The sequence below is a fragment of the Haliotis rufescens genome, unplaced genomic scaffold (genome assembly GCF_023055435.1).
Source record: "Haliotis rufescens isolate VD_foot unplaced genomic scaffold, xgHalRufe1.0.p SCAF_4, whole genome shotgun sequence".
Classification (NCBI taxonomy): Eukaryota; Metazoa; Mollusca; class Gastropoda; order Lepetellida; family Haliotidae; genus Haliotis; species Haliotis rufescens.
Window position 1 is genome coordinate 40,313,895 of NW_025964112.1, and position 21,906 is coordinate 40,335,800.

At 40.3% G+C, this 21,906-nt stretch overlaps 1 protein-coding gene across 1 annotated transcript; it reads left to right on the top strand.

Annotated features, from left to right (window-relative positions):
- Positions 1-219: 219 nt before the first annotated feature.
- On the top strand, positions 220-21,641 carry LOC125372263. The gene is made up of 2 exons (XM_048381568.1): positions 220-346; positions 20,899-21,641. Exons 1-2 carry the CDS (start codon positions 220-222, stop codon positions 21,639-21,641), a joined length of 870 nt encoding a protein of 289 aa, XP_048237525.1.
- Positions 21,642-21,906: the final 265 nt, after the last annotated feature.

Here is a 21,906-nt window from a genome sequence, read left to right on the forward strand (position 1 = left end):
GGGGAGAGTATATTGTTCAATTATTACAGAAACTTTGGCAATGAAGAAAGTATCAGCTCGTTTGGTTCCAAAGCTTCTGACATTTGATCAAAAACGCACCAGGCACATGTCTCGTGATAATCCAGCACTATTTGATGCTGATCCAGGAATGTTCTTACAACGACTTGTGGCCATAGCTGAAACCTGGGTTTAACACTTCCAGCCTGAATCCAAACAGCAATGAAAACAGTGGCAGCATTTGACATCATCACGACGACCAAAGAAGCAAAGATCATCAGCTGGAAAGGTTATGACATCCTTGTTCTGGGATGCCAGGATGTCATCATGGTGGACTATCTTGCATCAGGTCAGACAGGAAGCGGAGGATATTATGCTGAACATCTGAGGCAAATACGGAATTGAAATTAAGACATGGGAAGCTAAGAACAGGTGCGCTTCTACCAGGACAAAGCGGCGAGGCCCAAATCAGTTACCATGGCTACAGCCCACCAGTGTGGCATTGAGCTCCTTCAGGGCCCGGGGTGGTCGGGTAGCCTGGTGGTTAAAGCGTTCGAAGACCCGGGTTCGATTCCCGACATGGGTACAATGTGTGAAGCCCATTTCTGGTGTCCCCTGCCGTGATATTTCTGGAATATTGCTAAAAGCGATGTAAAACCATACTCACTCACTCACTCACTCACTCCTTCACCGCCTACCTTATTTTCCTGATCTGGCTCCGTCAGACTTCCACGATGACGCCAAAGCAGTTATGGTGAACTTTTGGGACATCCAAGACTTCATCGAAACTCTGGTAAAATCCTTCCAACATCTTCTCGCAAAAGTGTATCAATGTGAAGATAGGTTATGTTGAGAAATAAATCATTTTAATGTCTAAAAGTCCATGTGGGGCCTAGAACACATCAATCATCCATCGTGTTACTGTTACAGTAATGTATGAGATTATGCTTATTTTTAATCAGGTATATAAACTAGTGTCCAAAAGAAACGATACCAACTTATTTTCAAAATTGTTTTTTACTAAGTGAATTGTCAAGTATGAAAACATGCCAATTCGTATTGCACATCCCAAACACAGCATAGTCGATAAAAAATACCGGGAACACGTGATCACTTGCGGGAGAAAACGTAAATTTCGTGAAAGTGACATTTCCCTCTCTAGCATGTTCTGCACGTGCAGAAAAACTGTATAAAACGGCTGTTCAGACACGTTGATATCACAGCAACAAAAAGAACACAAGATATGCCACGTTTGACAGCCATCGAGAGAGAGAGAGCCGTTGGAATGGTCCAACAAGGAGCGTCACACGTCGACGTCGCCAGTAGGTTGGGCTGCGCACGCATCACTATCACCAGGTTGATGCAGCGGTTACGTCAGACAGGTCAGACGTCAGACAGGCCCAGGAGTGGAAGACCACGAGTAACCACGCCCCATGAAGATCGTTACATCCGGGTATTACACCTGAGGAACCGCACCGTAACAGCGACGTCCACGGCGGCTACAGCACTGGGACACAGGATCAGTCGACAGACCGTCTACAGGAGACTACGGCAGTATGGTATCCGGCCACGTCATCCCTACCGCGGACCGCTCCTGACGCCTCGACACCGGAACAACAGACTGATCTGGGCCAGGCGAGTTCGACGTTGGCAACGGCGGGACTGGGCACGTGTTATGTTCTCTGATGAGAGCAGATTCCTCATCTTCAGAAACGATGGACGGCAGCTTGTATACCGACGATTTGGTGAACGTTTGGCGCCTAACTGTATCCAACAGGTCCGGCCGTTTGGAGGTGGAGGGTTAATGGCTTGGGGTGGCATATGTGGTGACGTCAAAACGATGCTTGTCGTAATTCGTGGAAACCTGAATGCACAACGTTATCTTGATGACATCCTACGGCCTGTTGTGGTGCTGCCCTTTATTCAGCAACAGCCTCGTGGACTCCTTTTCCAACATGACAATGCAAGGCCACACACAGCAAGATTGACACAGAACTTCCTTGCCAACGGCAACGTACAGGTTTTGCCATGTCCCGCATGTTCACCGGACATGAATCCCATCGAGCACTTATGGGACCACCTCGATCGGCAAATCCGACGTCGCCGTGTGCCTCCAGTCAACGTCCAGGACTTGGAACGATGTCTCCTCGAGGAATGGCAACGCATCACTCCCAACGTAATCAGACGTTTGACGTCATCAGTCCGTAGGCGTGTTCTGGCATGTATTGATGCTCACGGTGGACATACCCGCTTCTGACTTGACTTTGAGACGTGTGGTGTGACATTTCCCGTTGTTTCTGTGATCAGTGCTCTAACGAAATGTTCATTTTTCGACCCCACCCATCTTTAAAGGCTTGTCATATTGGTTGTACAGATTTTATTGAAATGAAATTTTTGTACAGATGTTGTGAAAGGATTTTTCAAAAGCATAACACCAATCCTAAACTTCTGCATTGTTTAGTTTTTCTTTTATGTCGTTGCAAACAGGTGGTATCGTTTCTTTTGGACACTTGTTTATATATATATACTCTTCAAAAAAAGAAACTTGACATAGATGTAAAACCCTTTTTGCCAAATATCTAAGATAATTACATTAAATGGGAACCAAATAAGTCAAACAGATTACAAGCTGGAGCAACTTAGCAAGAAGTGGCCAGGCACTTTGGCGTATCCAGACAGACAATCTCCGCACTGTGGACCCGATACAACAACACCAACAGAGTTGACGACAGACCAAGGTCAGGAAGACCAAGGGTGACAACCCAAGCACAAGATCGATACATCCGGCTGCGACACCTCCGAGACCGCACTACCACAGCCACGTCTACAACCACACAGATCCCTGGGGTACGCAGAATATCAGATCAAACGGTACGCAACAGACTGAGGGAAGCTGGACTTTTTGCACGAAGACCTATTCGACGTCATGTATTGACCCCACGTCATCTGGCGGACCGTCTGCTTTGGTGCCAACAGAGGGTTAGATGGGCACGTGCAAGGTGGAGAAATGTACTGATTACTGACGAGTCCCGTTTCCTACTCACACGTGTTGATGGGCGCGCACGTGTCTACAGACGTCGGGGTGAACGTTATGCCCCCAACTGTGTGCAGCAGGCTGTCCCATTTGGCGGCGGGAGTGTCATGGTATGGGCCGGATCTCATCACGGTGGTAGGACGCCTCTCATGCATGTGGCAGGTGCATTGACAGGTGTGCGTTACAGAGACTTGATCCTACAGCCTTACGTCCTTCCTAACGTAAACGTTCATGGCGGACAGTTCCAGCAGGACAACGCTCGACCGCATATTGCACGTGTTTGTCAGGACTTCTTACAGCACAACAACATCCAGACATTACCTTGGCCAGCCCGGTCACCAGATTTGTCCCCGATTGAACATCTGTGGGACGAGTTAGATCGACACGTACGCAGAAGGAATCCACCGCCCCAAACACTTCCGGCGCTTCTTGATGCACTTCAGCATGAATGGCAGCACATCCAACAGCATGTTATTGACAACTTGATTGCATCTATGGGTCGTCGGTGTCAAGCGGTGATTGATGAACGTGGTGGGCACAACCGATACTGACATATTCTGTACCCCTGTGACATTAACTGTATCGTGTACGTGTGTCTGTCTAGGTGACACGATTTATGTTTTGAACATTGTGTACATTGATCTTCAAACAGTGTAACAGTTTCAATTATGGTTTCTGTGTCCTATTTTGAAACAATCGCATTATATTACATCTTGAAAGTCAGTGTCAAGTTTCTTTTTTTGAAGAGTATTATATAATGACAACGGCCATATCAGGTCATCGTATCCCAATTGCCTAGATTGATACCCATGATGTCAATCACGGGATTGTCTGGTCCAGACTCGTCTATTTACAGACCGCCGTCATATAGCTGAAATATTGCTGTGAGCGGCGTTAAACAACAAAACAACCAATTATATCATGAGCTTCCGGACACACTCAGGCCCTTATATAACGTTTGTTTATAACATACTTCACTGGGATACAGGCAGGCAAGATAGTTTGTTTGAGTCTCACCTCCTTTTTACATATAAAACATTATCTCATAAAATTATCCACCCTTGGAGGTATCAGACGAAAAGAAGGTACACAACGTATTTTAAAACCCAATCATAACACCATATACTCACCTGTGACAGATATACAATATATCATGCCTGTTCAGACCATGCATGGACACTCTCCCCCGAAACGGGGAAATTCCCTAATGCAGTAACGGTTAACTATTTTAAACTCGGGCCTGTAATAACATACCTCTGTCATTGTTTGCGCATCAGTTTGCAAGTTAAACAGTCAGCAGACGCATCAATATTGATTAAAGTCTGATACGTGGTATTTTGGGTTTGATATATGTGCGTATTGTCAATGATAGCTCCGATTTATATACATTATATTTAAGTTTCAAATCTGGAGTCCATCACAGAGCATACAAGTTTCACTCTGATGGGGGGACACTTATAATTTAGTTCACTTTTATAAACAGTTAATTCTACTTAGTCACGTCATGGACAAACGAATTAAACTTTTTCTTCGACGGTAAGGAGGTTACATATTTCATCAACGACAACTGGATTTCCTTTGTGAAAATAATTTCTAAATAATGTTAAATCTTATACACGACCAACAAGTTGCAATAAACAGACAATAAAAGTTCAATGTTGTAGCCGACCTTGGCATCTGCACGAAGCTAGATTTATCTGAGTTTAAAATCTTCACAAAAGACCTGACACAAACACAATTACAAACTTAGGAATAAAAGCGACAAATCCACGCTACATTAATATATCCCTGCTAAAAGCAGAGTCTATTGTGCTATTCAGACGATATCATGAGTACGTGTTTATGAATCAAAATCGAATAGTGATATATGTTCGCGAAAAAGTGAGTGCATCCTGCCTCACCGGTGACACCCCCGATAAACACGTGCGAAGGCAAGTCATTCGTTCACCTGAAAATACAACAACGCGGGAATATATAGTACAAGTCAAAATAGGAAATAATTGCATGGGACATAGTTGTTATAACCGATGAACCGAAATAACTGAGAAATAATCGCCCCGGATGAAGATGCAATTAACTTTTGTGGCCTCACCCGGACGCCGAGGAACAGTCTAATAGTATATTTAAGGAGACATCTATAGCCGAGTAGAAAATACCCAATCAGTGTTGTGCTGTCCTTGTGTGGTTTAATTAACTAAATGTCTTATTGTTTCTGTTGTATGAAAGAAGCTTGTATCCTGGCGCGAGCCATTTTTCCTCTCATATCGCCGTGAACAGCCTTGATCGTGAAAATAGAGCCTGGTTTTATTAGATTTATGAAATGAGATAGCCCAATTAACAACAGCTATATGCGTGGAGTGACAGTAAATTTTAACCAGGGTAGCAAATTACGACTCTCTGAAATAGAAACAATTTTATCTGAAGAGAAAATGACTGAAAACCTATTTGATTAAAAAGGATTGAAAGATTGAAGTGAGATGAGAGGATGGTATTTTATCATTCTGTTTTGATCCTCGCATCATTCAAAACTAAAAAACCCCAGAGTTGCATCTGAATCTTTATTGCTGATGTTCAACTACCAGGTAATTAACCATCTCACAGGACAGCTTCCTCACTTCAAAACACGAGAGAGCAATTTCATTTCTTTGCGAAACAGAATGGTCCTGTATTGTTGTAAACTTAAATGAGTAGGTCATCATCCTTGTAGATACAGCCATACATAATGTAATCCTGAGGACATACAGTATGACTATATCCTGAGGACATACAGTATGACCATAGCCTGAGGACATACAGTATGACCGTATCATGAGGACATACAGTATGACCACATCCTGAGGACATACAGTATGACCATATCCTGAGGACATACAGTATGACCATATCCTGAGGACATACAGTATGACCATATCCTGAGGACATACAGCATGACCATATCCTGAGGACATACAGTATGACCATATCCTGAGGACATACAGCATGATCATATCCTGATGACATACAGTATGACCGTATCCTGAGGACATACAGTATGACCATATCCTGAGGACATACAGTATGACCCTATCCTGAGGACATACAGTATGACCATATCCTGAGAACATACAGCATGGCCATATCCTGAGGACATACAGTATGACCGTATCATGAGGACATACAGTAGTAACGTTGCTGTAAAAGGATGAAAAACAAACGTGGAAACTTAATCTGGTCAAAATATAAAACTGACGTTCTTCATGACGCAGGTGCTAAATACAACAGCATATTGGGATCTGTAGTGTGAACATATACCCACCTTATTTATGACTACACTGCTCATTTGACAAAAAAGCACCTGCTGCAAAACCCACGTTTACTCTCGATGTACACAAAACGCAGTGTCTGCAACATGAAAATATGATGTATGGATTTGTGTCACAAACATCAGTCATCCCCGATATATCTATACTACTTGGATTACAAGCTTGACGCACAGTGAATGACACCGTTCGTTTGATGAACATTTGGTCTGTCACACAAAGCAATGAATTATGTCCGTGGCAATCCCTTATGATTGAGAAATATATAATAGAAGTCATATATATAGAAGTGGTAATTACACGCGTTCCACCATATGTATTAAGGCAAATATAAACGGCGATATGGGTGGTTCCACTGCCATACGACAGCAATAATAATAATGATCATAAGAAAACAATAATAATATAAAGACTTAGTTAAAGCCACAAATACTTACACACCCTTTCATATTCTTTTGGTGTTGTTGATTGGACGAAACAAGAAATTCAGGGTATTGACAGCCTCATACGAAGAATCATGTCAGACAAGAGATCCCACCACCCTCGTTCTTCCTTCAATCGCTTATGTTTACCAATCCTAATGGGAGTGGTTTGATTAACGTGGAGGAGCTTCATGATAGAATTGTTTTGTGAACTTTTGCACACACTTATTTGTCTGATGATCCTCTTGTGAAGCATGTCAAGATGAAAACAAGGCCAACGCGATAACGACGACGATTATGACAATAATGACAATAATTCCTTACAAGTATTACCCTGTTGAACAGATGAATGAACTTGCAATTGATATTCTTAACTTCGGCTTATAGGTGAATTCATTCCCACCACCAGTGGCCTGAAGGTAAATGCTAACGATTAAACATTTACTGGCACTGCTACCACCCGACACCTTACAGATAATACTGTAGTGTCACGCTGGTATCCAAACCTTGGGCAAATATTAACAAGGGTATAGGTGATTTTAGACCTACCATCCGTTGCCTTGAAAACAAATATTGGTGGCACATGTTATTTCACAGTCAACACCAGGCGCCGTAAGGTTATATCAAGAGTGGTATTGGTGTTTTTACTGTTAATGCACTTCGCCATAAGGCAGACATTAACGGTGCTATTGGTGGTAGCTATTGCGCAACCTATTTATATCACGGTCAGATAATACTGCTTTTAAATGGCTTACATGTACTCTCAGATATCCCATCGCCAATCTCGGGATCATTCTGAAGGTTTGTTTGATACACAGTTTGTTGATTGAAGACCTTATCAAAATGTCTCTCAGTGCAGGGATAGGGCCTATTGTATAGCGCTCAATGGTGATTACAGAGAGATCGAAGATTGGAAATCTATGACCAAAATGAAAACTAGTCTATTCAGTGGCGCAGAATCAGCCGGCTCCAGCTAATGAAGGTGTTAGCCCCGTTCACATGCAGCCCTCGTCATGTACGCGCTCATGATGTGAATCGTGTCTACAGTAGAATGAAGCTGAAAACCTTTGATCATCATATTTGAAATGCTCGAGATTAATTATTGATACCTCACGAAACAGTGCTAAGATATAGACTCTTGACGAAGGCATCTCCGTGCACAAGCACGCAATTCCTGTTTGGGGCATGCGATTAATTTCAATAGTAAAGATTTAGTTTTACATATGATTTTACGCTCAGGTTCGAATGTTAATATGGAATTTTGCGTTGTTGGGAAAAAGCAATTTGTGGTATTGGATTCCGAGGCTAAAGGATCTCTGTACCATATTATGGAAAAAATAGACTATACAGAGAATCAGATGGTCTCACGAGCAAGCGTACCAACTAACAAACAAAAGATCATCTTCTGAACGAATCTGAGATAACCCCTAAGCTGATGATTTACTAGTATTTGATGTCTTGGAAGAATGAGTTTACGCTTATGGAGTCTCTAGTATGGTGTAAGAATGTTGTTCCCCATATACAGAAAGAGTGCATTTGTTTGCACTTATGTTGTTCCCAATATATAGGAAAAAATGCTTTTGCACAAATGGTGTCACCGATATACACGGAGAGTGCCTTTAAAGTGTTACTGATATACAGAAATAATTCTTTTGGTTTGATGGTGTCACCTATGTACAAGAAGAGTGTCTTTGCACTGGTGGTGTCACTGATATACAGGAAGAGTTTCTTGTAACTGATTGTGCCACTACTACACAGGAAGACAGCCTTGTAACTGACGGAGTCCCCGATATACAGAAAGTGTGCCGCCCTCTGATAATATCTCGGATTTATAAGAAGAGTGCCTTTGCACTGATGGCGTCAGCGATATATATATAGAAAGAGTGCCTTTGCACTGATGGCGTCAGCGATATATATAGAAAGAGTGCCTCTGCGCTGATAGTGTCACCGATTTATAAGAAGAGCGTCTTTGCAGTGATGGTATCACTTATATACAGGAAGAGTGCCTTTTAACTGATGGTGACACCAATTTACAGGAAAAGTGTCTATATACCAATATCGTCACCGATATACAAGAAGAGTGGCTCCACTGATGGTGTCACTGATTTACAGGAATAGCGTCTTTTCAGTGACGGTGTCACCGATTTACAGAAAAAGTGCCCTTTAACTGATTGTGTCACCGATATACAGAAAGAGGTCCTCTGCACTGATATTGTAACTGATTTACAGGAAGAGTGCCTTTAACTGATGGTCTCACCGATTTACAGGAATAGGGTCTTTTAATTGATGGTGTCACCGATTTACAGGAAGAGTGCCTTTCAACTGATGGTCTCACCGATTTACAGTAAGAGTGACTTTTTAACTCATGGTGTCACCGATTAACAGAACGAGTGCCTTTTAACTGATGGTGTCACCGATTTACAGCAAGAGTGTCTTTGCACTGATGGTGCCACTGATATACAAGAAGAATGTCTTGGCACTGATGGTGTCACCGATTTATAGAAAGAGTGCCTTTTAACTGATGGTGTCACCGATATACAGGAAGATCACCTTTTCACCGACGGTGTCACTTATGTACAGGAACACTTGCTTTACACTTATGTTCCACAGATACACAGGAAAAATACCTTGTACTAACGGTCCAAGGTGTAGAAAAAAATACATTTACGTGTCCTTGATATAAAGGAAGATTATCTAAGCTTTGGTTGTTCAAATGTTGGAGTTGGGAGTTTGTCTTCCAACACCGATGTCCTAGGCTGTTTCAAGCCATTGTACATCATGGCAGATGTCCAGGTTCCTGTCATGAAACTCATGATGTCCTTCATCACGGCGAGTGCATGTGGCCATTGATCGGTCTGGTATATCGACTCAAACGTGTAATCATATTTCATGCCCACCGAACGCTGTCGCAGATATTCAATAAACATACTATATTTTCCAGCAGTCAATAGCAACGGACCACAAGTGAGCACGGCTGTTATTAAGGGGAGTTGATCATAACTTTTTAAAACAAAATCAAAGTTGTACCGAAATCAATATAAAGTATGAGGACTTAACAAGAAGCTATTTACCACTCGTACTATTAAGTCATCTAAACAGGTGAAAGTGCGAGCCAATTTTAGCGACAAGACTTATTATTAAAACATCTACTAAAGTAGAGGAGCATGTCATTGTCCCCACCGAGTCATATTATTACCGCATCTATAATGATTAGAGTGCGAGGCCTTTTTATTTGCAACTCCTATTATTAAAACATCAATATAAAAGCACGTTAATGATAGTAATGACAGACCTTGTGATATTGCACCCATCAAGCGATATGGAAAAATCAACGGCTGAAAGAACATAGCGCTAAATAATTACTACACCTCATCATCATGATGTGATGAAGGCACCATGCATATAACATATCATAATGTATTAAGGCATGTTATAACACATGGTATTCTTGACCGAATTCTCTAACAGATAAATCTGGTTTTTTTCTCATTTTCAAGTCGATATTGTAAGGCTAGTCTGTTATATAATTCACTAGCTAGGTTCAATGTATATATTGAGCTATTGCGCTCGGTCAAGGCTTTTTACGTGTGAACATGTACGTAACACACAGTTTCAACCTATGCCCTTTGAATATTACATCTCGTAACATAATCATACCAGACGTAGCTATGTTCTATTACGTCCAGAAATATGCGCACGTGTTGTGTTAATTAATCCCGCCTATTAAACCGTATGAATGAAGCCCTGCGTTTCATGTGACAACCCTGGCCACCAGAAGGCCCATATCAAAGCGAGAGAGATGCCAGTGCATATATCCCTGCGATATCTCCAGCTCACAGGTTGCTTCTCTACTTAGACTGGGATATCAGCAGAGGTCAGGCTTCGCGTGTTGGATCCTTGACGATATGTCTGCCTGAATGTTCAAAACGCTCTTCAGAAGACTGCATGACATTCGTCAGGAGGGACGACGTCAGCTTTCCAATAGTCAACTTTCCCTTTATGTCGAACAATATTCCAGCATCTTCAGACTTTACTGTCTACATTTCACAAATTTGGGATACAACTGAGCATGTTCTTTCTACAAAGATTTCAAATTAAAGAGTGTCCTATGACTCTTGCTCAAAAGTTGTTTCATCACGGTTACAATATGCAAGGCCTTAGCAAAGCTTTCAAAAGGTTTTATGATGTGACGCATCAGTGACAAAAATTATGTCCGATGCAATTCCCTATTTTGACTATGTCCCTGTGTAAAAGGCCCAACTACTATACATTAAACATTTCGGACCAGTATATCCATCTTCTTATTCATTCAAACATATTTTGGACCACTAAACAGATGCAAGGCGCATGTCAGCCCATCCTTGACGCTAACTCCCATAAATACTTGTGTCCACGAAATTTAATCAGGCTGCCGTTGAATAAAGCAATCTTAAGGCTAAGGTAATCCCATACCTAAACCTAAACTTACGACAGTCGTTGCGCAAAGGTTGTTTTGCTTAAAGACACCCTGGTGAAGAAAACTGGCAATGATTCGACTGTAAAAGTGAGTTATTGAAAAAGCTCTGTGTGCTGGACTTAATAACTTCAGGAGACACAAAGATGAAGAGTCTCTATCATCTTTTGTGAAAACCAGAGATACATTGAAATCTTTTTGTAGACAGAGAAAACAACGATTTCTGGATAAAAATGAAGATATTCTACAAACGTATTTCATCTTCAAAGGAATGTTGGTTAGACCCGAAAAACACGATTTTTTTTTGATTTTTACATGATACAGGTTTAGATATAAATAAATGCTTTCAACGATCTTCGAAGTGGTGTTGAATCAAGGAAAAACTTTCAGTGGAATTGAAAAGAAGATGAGAGTTCTCTTGCCACAGAAATGCTGGATTTACCATGAGAAGAAATATCATCTGCTATTCTATATTTTGTACATTTTTTCTCTTGCCATCTTCTTTATTTTCGATGTTTTCTAAAAACAATTTTCAAAAGAATCGACATTTGAGATAATTATTCCTACACACAAAAAAAGATCAACAAATGATGTGAATGTTTACATGTACAAAGGTATTATACTCTCTAGCATTTTCAGTACAAAACGTATATATCAATAAAAGATAAAATGATGTTATTTGATTTGGGTATCTCTAAAGCATGTTTTAGAATATAAAAAATATACTTATTATTTCGATCACACATGGTAAGTAACAAAATAATAAAAGTGTTATGTAATATCTATCGAGATCTAAAATCTTGTTTTGGAAATAATGGTATATATTCACAGATTTTTATTTGAGCCTGGTGTGCGACAAGGCTGTATGTTAAGCCTTTCTCACTTATCATTCCTTATTTATGAACTTACCGCACAGATAAAATGTAAATTAATTATGAAGGGCGGATTCAAATACACCCAGATACCATGATGTAGTAGGCTTCTACAGTGTAGTTATCATAGTGTCCCTAGATGTAGTAGGTTTCTATTGTGTAGTTATCATAGTGTCCCTAGATGTAGTAGGCTTATACTGTGTAGTTATCATAGTGTCCCTAGATGTAGTCTTCTATTGTGTAGTTGTCATAATGTCCCTAGATTTAATAGGCTTCTACTATGTAGTTATAACAGTGTCCCTAGATGTAATAGGCTTCTACTATGTAGTTATAACAGTGTCCCTAAATGTAATAGACTTCTACTATGTAGTTATAACAGTGTCCCCAGATGTAATAGACTTCTACTATGTAGTTATCATAGTGTCCCTAGATGTAGTAGGCTTCTACTATGTAGTTATAACAGTGTCCCTAGATATAATAGGCTTCTACTATGTAGTTATAACAGTGTCCCTAGATGTAATAGGCTTCTACTATGTAGTTATAACAGTGTCCCTAGATGTAGTAGGCTTCTACTATGTAGTTATAACAGTGTCCCTAGATGTAGTAGGTTTCTACTGTGTAGTTATCATAGTGTCCCTAGATGTAGTAGGCTTATACTGTGTAGTTATCATAGTGTCCCTGGATGTAGTCTTCTATTGTGTAGTTGTCATAATGTCCCTAGATGTAATAGGCTTCTACTATGTAGTTATAACAGTGTCCCTAGATGTTATAGGCTTCTACTATGTAGTTATAACAGTGTCCCTAGATGTAGTAGGTTTCTACTGTGTAGTTATCATAGTGTCCCTAGATGTAGTAGGCTTATACTGTGTAGTTATCATAGTGTCCCTAGAAGTAGTCTTCTATTGTGTAGTTGTCATAATGTCCCTAGATGTAATAGGCTTCTACTATGTAGTTATAACAGTGTCCCTTGATGTAATAGGCTTCTACTATGTAGTTATAACAGTGTCCCCAGATGTAATAGACTTCTACTTTGTAGTTATCATAGTGTCCCTAGATGTAGTAGGCTTCTACTATGTAGTTATAACAGTGCCCCTAGATGTAATAGGCTTCTACTATGTAGTTATAACAGTGTCCCTAGATGTAACAGGCTTCTACTATGTAGTTATAACAGTGTCCCTAGATGTAGTAGGTTTCTATTGTGTAGTTATCATAGTGTCCCTAGATGTAGTAGGCTTCTACTGTGTAGTTATCATAGTGTCCCTAGATGTAGTCTTCTATTGTGTAGTTGTCATAATGTCCCTAGATTTAATAGGCTTCTACTATGTAGTTATAACAGTGTCCCTAGATGTAATAGGCTTCTAGTATGTAGTTATAACAGTGTCCCTAGATGTAGTAGGCTTCTACTATGTAGTTATAACAGTGCCCCTAGATGTAATAGGCTTCTACTATGTAGTTATAACAGTGCCCCTAACTGTAATAGGCTTCTACTATGTAGTTATAACAGTGTCCCTAGATGTAATAGGCTTCTACTATGTAGTTATAACATTGTCCCTAGCTGTAATAGGCTTCTACTATGTAGTTATAACAGTGTCCCTAGATGTAGTAGGTTTCTACTGTGTAGTTATCATAGTGTCCCTCGATGTAGTAGGCTTCTACTGTGTAGTTATCATACGATTATGTAGTGATTATGGTATCCCTACATGTGGTAGATATCTATTGTTTAGTTAGTTACGGCTGTGTTGATTATTCGATGCCCCTGGATGTAGTAGGCTAATAATATTTAGTTAAATGTTATAGTGCCTCTAGCTGTTGTAGGCTACTATTGTTTTGTTAGTTAATGCTGTGTAGACAGTACGGTGCCCCTAGATGCATTAGGCGTCTACTGTTTAGTTATTATGAAGTATTATACTTTGTTTGACATAGCTGATCTTTATAAGACATTCAGTAAGCCTGAATAACATGTTTCAGACTTATTACCTGACTGTGGAACATGTTGGAGCAGTTCTGGTAAAGCTTGTGCAGCTGGATGTATTTGTGTGTACATATGGCAATATATATCATATTTCTTTGGAAGGATTCATTCAGGCTTTACCGATGGTCTGTTTTTTCTTGTCAACTTTGACATTTTGTATGAAAAAGAACACTTTTTCGCTTTGCCTATATCACACATATACCTCCACAAAATTGACTGTTCTATAAAAAACGGTCCCTTAAACAAACTGCATTGAATCATTGAGGAAGGAAGTTGATATATTTCATCTCAAACGCGTCATTACGTGTATACCCATGCTAAATTGTAGAATAAGTCAGGATACAAATGCAGTATGGACAAATTTGTTAAAATATTGACTTAAAATAGTATGCTTGAAAATGTGGCTTTTTTAATATTATGCAGATCACTAGCTGGGAAATATTTTTGTGAACAGATAAATTTAAACAGGGGATAAATTTTTTAATTATTGTGTAGGTCCTTGTATGCTTTGATTGATGCTCTAGGTATCCATATTCAAATGCCAAATTGTGATGTTTCATATAATTAATATTAATGCTTACACCTCGCACTAAATAGTCTAGATACTGCAATAAAGATTTGACTTGACTTGAATTTGTTACACTGAATGGTTCAGGAAGTCCTATATGTAATAACCACAATGAATATTAAAGTGTACTAATAATATCATTCTATCTCTTCAACAGCAATCCATGTTTAACCCGTGTTGTTGACAGTGTCAATATTGGTCTGAACATAGACATCAGTCTTGATGATTTATTTGTGTCTTGGTTATCATGGTTATGTCATGGACATGTTTTAAAAGCATGACTTGTAAAATGGTTTTGCAAATCAGATAATTATTATAAGCTTTCAAAAGCTAGCCAAGCTTTAAAGAACACGCTGAGTGTGAAGAAAAACAAGAAAGACAATCATATCAACTAAATATATATTGTATCAATCGTTGAATTAATATTCAATATCGGAAGGTGAAGCAATTAGGTTACAACGCGGATCCATTTTTTTGTCTTATCTTAAATATGAAACCATGGCATATGATTCTGTTACCCGTGAGGCCATTGTGGTGGGAATCGTACCTTGTAATATGCGAAAGTTTTTATTTCGTTCCATTTGACGATCAACATCAATCCTGAAATGGACAATTTTCGTGGTTACATTCAGCGCATGCTGAGTCAGTTGTTGCTATTTAGTATTTAAACATGGGAATAATGAAATCAATACCTCTGGGCGTAGTAACATCAGGGATGAAACTACTTTTTTATCTTCCATACTAGCATCAGCTTGCTCACACAGTTCAGTGAGATCACTAAGTCTGGTGATCAGTTTGATACTATTACATTACAATTCTGAGGAGAATGTTACACCAACAGCTGGACTTATCCAATCAGTGCTTTGAATGTCATATGTTATGTAGTCACTGTATAAGTGACTGTAGCTGAGTGATCTAGGTGCCTCTGTCTATATCTCAGTGCAATCTAAAAGCACTCTCGTGGGAGAATACTTGCTCCTAAATGAATCTAGCATAGTTGCATTTACATATTCCCTAACTTGGCCAATGCACAGAAAAAATGAGAGCTGAACATAAACATAGTTAATCAGTATACGCCGAGTTTGTTGCATGTTACACGTGCAATTCTAAATCGGAAGATTCATCAACCTGCCAAATAGTATGTGAATATTGGCTTTGTCAACTAGAATACTAACACTTTGAGTTGATGAGTCGTCTGTTTGAGTGCTTGCATTAAAAACCAATAATTTCATTTCTCAGTTCGAGCTGATATAACTGGCTCTCAAAACGTTTGAGTACATTCAGTAACAGAGAAATTTGTCAACGTTTGAGAACCACAATAGTCATGATGATTGAGGGAACTTTCAGGTCTTGATGCAATTATTGCAGGCATATGTGAATCTTCTGCTGAAACATCACACCGCCTTGTATCCTCCATGTGCGAAGCAATCTCACCAGCATGATCAATAGATATCCCAACACCTTATCGAAAACAAGTCTCACAAGTGGTAACAGGCACAAGATCGGACACATTATGTCGAAGAAGATAAAATAATCAAACATCAGCTGTGATGTTTTTTAGAAATGTATGCACTTATTCAGAAGATTAACAGAATAATAACAATAACATGAAATGAAGGAAAGAAAAACCTTTTGCCACGCTAATTGTTGGAGGATTCATAAGAAATAATGAGAGTAATAAGGCTGCCATACTTCCCAAAATGTATTTATAACAACAATAATGATGCAAACAATATCTAACATCTGGGTATAAATTTTATTTATTGCTCTGACAAACTTACCGAAAGTTTGAATGTCTTGTTTGCAAAAAGCCCCAAAACATTTGGCAACGGATGAAGATTCATCGGTCTCTGCTGGCTGTCCAAATATTCCGAGCATGATCTGATGCTGTCATTTAGGTCGAAAATCTGCAGGGAACCTGTGCATAGTGATGTTGCGGCCATTAGCAAATTTCTTCCAGCGATTGCCGTAAATACAACAGTATAGCTGTTTTGACGGCATCTTGGCGTATGATGTAGTCTATGGCGCGATTCACGTCGATGGGCATATGCGCATACTATTTCTTTATAGCGGTCGCCAAGGTCAGATAACTCACGTTTTGAGAGAAGGCAACCGTGTGCCTAGATGTAATAGGGTACTATAGTATAGTAATTATGGTGTGTCTTGATGTGGTAGGCTACAATTCTTTTGTTAAATGTCATAGTGTAATCCTAGAAGTAGCTGGCTACTACTGTGAAGTTATTATAGTGCCCCTAAATGTTGTAGGCTACCATTGTTCAGTTATAAAAGGGCCCCTAGATGTAATAACTACCAGTGTTTAGTTACTATAGTGTCCCCTTGGAGCCCCCAGATGTAATAGGCTACCAGTGTTTAGTTTCTATAGTGTCCCATTGGAGCCCCCAGATGTAAAAGGCTACCAGTATTTAGTTATTATAGTGTCCTCTTTGAGCCCCCAGATGTAAAAGGCTACCAGTGTTTAGTTATTATATGGTCCCTTTGGAGCCCCCAGATGTAAAAGGCTACCAGTGTTTAGTTATTATATGGTCCCCTTTGAGCCCCCAGATGTAATAGGCTACCAGTGTTTAGTTACTATAGTGTCCCCTTGGAGCCCCAAGATGTAATAGGCTACCAGTGTTTAGTTATTATATAGTGTCACCTTTTAGCCCCCAGATGTAAAAGGCTACCAGTGTTTAGTTACTATATAGTGTCCCCTTGGAGCCCCCAGATGTAAAAGGCTACCAGTGTTTAGTTACTATAGTGTCCCCTTGGAGCCCCCAGATGTAATAGGCTACCAGTGTTTAGTTACTACAGTGTCCCATTGAGCCCCCAGATGTAAAAGGCTACCAGTATTTAGTTATTATAGTGTCCTCTTTGAGCCCCCAGATGTAAAAGGCTACCAGTGTTTAGTTATTATATGGTCCCTTTGGAGCCCCCAGATGTAAAAGGCTACCAGTGTTTAGTTATTATATGGTCCCCTTTGAGCCCCCAGATGTAATAGGCTACCAGTGTTTAGTTACTATAGTGTCCCCTTGGAGCCCCCAGATGTAATAGGCTACCAGTGTTTAGTTACTATATAGTGTCACCTTTTAGCCCCCAGATGTAAAAGGCTACCAGTGTTTAGTTACTATATAGTGTCCCCTTGGAGCCCCCAGATGTAAAAGGCTACCAGTGTTTAGTTACTATAGTGTCCCCTTGGAGCCCCCAGATGTAATAGGCTACCAGTGTTTAGTTACTATAGTGTCCCCTTGGAGCCCCCAGATGTAAAAGGCTACCAGTGTTTAGTTACTATAGTGTCCCCTTGGAGCCCCCAGATGTAATAGGCTACCAGTGTTTAGTTACGATAGTGTCCCCTTGGAGCCCCAAGATATAATAGGCTACCAGTGTTTAGTTACTATAGTGTCCCCTTGGAGCCCCCAGATGTAATAGGCTACCAGTGTTTAGTTACTATAGTGTCCCCTTGGAGCCCCAAGATATAATAGGCTACCAGTGTTTAGTTATTATAGTGTCCCCTAAATATTATAGGCTACCATTGTTATAAGGGTTCTTAGATGGAGTTATATGTTCTATGTTTACAAAATACTAAATGTATATAAAGCTTTATCACATATTCTGCATGCATTGGAACATCCCTCTTGTGTCGCGGGGAAATTAAGTAACACACAAGCAACGAAGGCATAGAAATAGCATATCGATATTTTATGTTCACCAAACTGATTCCCTATCCGGAGTATAATGTGCTGGAATGCCCAACACAGCACAACATAAACCCTCTTGTTAAATTACGAACCGAAATACTGTATTGGACAAATTTGGAAAAATATATTTGTATTCCTCAAGAAGTGATTTCGCCCTGACTGGTTTTGTGTGCGTCTGTTATGAACAAACATTTCTGTGCAAAGCTGGTAATTTAGACAATGAAATCAATAACAAAATGTCTTTTTTTCACAAAATGAGTACTTATGTTAAAGAAATTTCACTACGGCTTCTCTCACTGAACTGTGAAGAATTTCCACATATAGGCGAAAATTGATTAAATATTTCACGATGCTTAGGACACAAAGTCCCCGGGGGAAGGGAGGGGGGAGGTTATGGAGGACGATTTAACGGTAATCAATTTCAACTAGGAATATTCCAATAGCTCTAGATGAAAGCTGAGAGCTAGGTGAAATTTGAAATGTAATTAGGTGCGAGAAGAACATACGACTGACAGCTAATATGTTCCATAAAATTGAAAATGCCTGACATTTGTACCATACCGTCATCTCCAAGGTTGGAGATTTGTCCCGGGGGAACGGTAACATCCATGCCACTGCAATGCAGATAATATGGCTGTTGGGAAATTAAAGTTTTTCTTTCCAGTACTCGTAAATAATACAACTAATACTTCAGGCTGGGACAGACATCAATATTTATAGTGCATATATTGCGAGAGTAATACTTGCATTAAGTTCTAGGACACAAGTGGAGAGGCTGTTTGGAAATATGACATTATGACCACTGTTTCTTCCATCGATCGACACAATTGTTTCCGCAAGGTACATGTTGTGATCTCGGCATCTCTGTTGTTGTCACATCACAGTGACTCATTTCAAAATGATATGTTTGGTAATAGACGACTCGCTGGTGACATTTACAGCATTATTATCCATATCGCACGTGTCGGAATCGACGTGCAAAATTATAACATTGTCAGCTATTGATTTGATTATATTAAATGATCTTAATGCTTGTGATTCACCTGTTATCAGTTGTATTGTGCATTGCTTTCAGTATTCGTGTTTATGTATTTAGGGTGGTTGCCTCACTGCTCCACCTGATGTCATATGCGAATGGTCTCATGATAGCCTCATTGCTACAGCTGGTATTATATACACTGGTATCACGGTTGTCGCATTGCTCCACCTGATGTTTATACAGTGGTATAAAGGTAGTGTCATTACTACAGCTGGTATTATATACAGTGGTATAAAGGTAGTCTCCTTGCTATAGCTGTATAATATACAGTGGAATATGGTTGTCGCATTTGTACAGCTGGTATTATGTACAGTGGTATCACGGTTGTCTCATTGCAACAGGTGGTATTATATGCAGTGGTATCACGATTGTGTCATTGCTGCAATGTGTGAAGCCCATTTCTGGTGTCCCCCGCCGTGATATTGCTGGAATATTGCTAAAAGCGGCGTAAAATCATACTCACTCACTCACTCATTGCTGCAGGTGGTATTATATACAGTGGTATCAAAGTTCTCTCATTGCTACAGGTGGTATTATATGCAGTGGTATCACGATTGTCTCATTGAAGCAGGTGGTATTATGTACAGTGGTATCACGATTGTCTCATTGTTGCAGGCGGTATTATATGCAGTGGTATCACGGTTCTCTCATTGCTGCAGGTGGTATTATATGCAGTGGTATCATGGTTCTCTCATTGCTGCAGGTGGTATTATGTACAGTAGTATCACGATTGTCTCATTTCAGCAGGTGGTATTATATGCAGTGGTATCATGGTTCTCTCATTGCTGCAGGTGGTATTATATGCAGTGGTATCACGATTGTCTCATTGCTGCAGGTGGTATTTTGTACAGATGTATCATGGTTCTCTCATTGCTGCAGGTGGTATTATGTACAGTGGTATCGCGGTTCTCTCATTGCTACAGGCGGTATTATATGCAGTGGTATCACGGTTGTCTCATTGCTCCGCCAGATGTCCTATACAATGGTTACAGTGTTGACTCATTGCTCCACCGGACGGTCCATATGTAAAGGTAACACAACTGCCTCATTTCTCCTCTGGTGCTGTATACGGGTGAGGTGCTTCAGATGTTGTCCTAAGCGAACCAATACGCATCTGTTATTCAAATGCAGCTTCAAATATCGTACTGTACAACTCATTGTTTCAACTGGTGCTATACACAGCTGTGCGTTTTCAAATACCGTCCTGTACAACTCATTGTTTCAACTGGAGCTATACACAGCTGTACGGTTTCAAATAACGTCCTGGATAACTCATTGATTCAACTGGTGCTGCATACAGCTGTACGGTTTCAAATACCGTCCTGTACAACTCATTGTTTCAAATGGTGCTGCATTTTTCAATTTGTTCTGTACATCACGTTTTACTGTGCACGGTTGGACCAATTGTATGCTGTGAATTTGGTCCGATCGCCTGCATTCTTACGAATTTACAAATAAAACAACGTGGTGGTAGTGATGGTTGTCATTGTGGTGGTGGTGGTAGTAGTGATAGTTGTGATTGTGGTGCTGGATTGTGGTGATTGCAGTGGTGGTAGTGGTGATAGTTGTGATTGTGGTGCTGGCAGTGGTGATAGTTGTTATTGTGGTGCTGGTAGTGGTGATTGCAGTGGTGGTAGTGGTGATAGTTGTGATTGTGGTGCTGGTAGTGGTAATAGTTGTTATTGTGGTGCTAGTAGTGGTGATTGCAGTGGTGGTAGTGGTGATAGTTGTGATTGTGGTGCTGGTAGTGGTGATAGTTGTTGTTGTGGTGTTAGTAGTGGTGATTTCAGTGGTGGTAGTGGTGATAGCTGTGATTGTGGTGCTGGTAGTGGTGATAGTTGTCATTGTGGTGCCGGTAGTCGTGATAGTTGTGATTGTGATGCTGATAGTGTTGATTGCAGTGGTGGTAGTGGTGAAAGTTGTGATTGTGGTGCTGGTAGTGTTGATGGCAGTGGTGATGGCAGTAGTGGTATTGGTGGTAGTGATGGTTGTCACTATGATGATTTTAGTGGTGGTAGTGATAGTTGTCGTTGTAGAGATTGCAGTGATGATAGTGGTGGTAGTGATAGTTGTCGTTGTGGTGATTGTAGTGATGATAGTGGTGGTAGTGATAGTTGTCGTTGTGATGATTGCAGTGATGATAGTGGTGGTAGTGATAGTTGTCGTTGTGATGATTGTAGTGATGATAGTGGTGGTAGTGATAGTTGTCGTTGTGATGATTGTAGTGATGATAGTGGTGGTAGTGATAGTTGTCGTTGTGGTGCTGGTAGTGGGGATGGGAAGGGTGTAGAAGTGGTTAAGGGCGGTATGGGTGGTGGTAAGTGTGTTGGTGGTAGTAGTAGATTTAATCGAGTGGAGGTTTTCAAGGCAGTGGCTGTGGTCATGATTGAAAACAGAGGGAATAACATGGATGATTCTCCCTGCTTCACGACAACAGCCGACCGGGCTGGGCTATCCCGACTTGGTGCCGTTCAGTGAGAGGGAATAGAGGCGCCTTTGATGTAAGAGTAGTCGGTTGAGCGAGAATCTTAGGGAAATTGCATTACATCATTCTG

Coding starts and splice junctions, on each gene's coding strand:
- LOC125372263 (XM_048381568.1), top strand. CDS start 220: ATGAAAACAGTGGCAGCATTTGACATCATCACGACGACCAAAGAAGCA. Junction 347..20,898: donor GGTGGACTATCTTGCATCAG/GTCAGACAGGAA, acceptor TGGTGATTGCAG/TGGTGGTAGTGGTGATAGTT.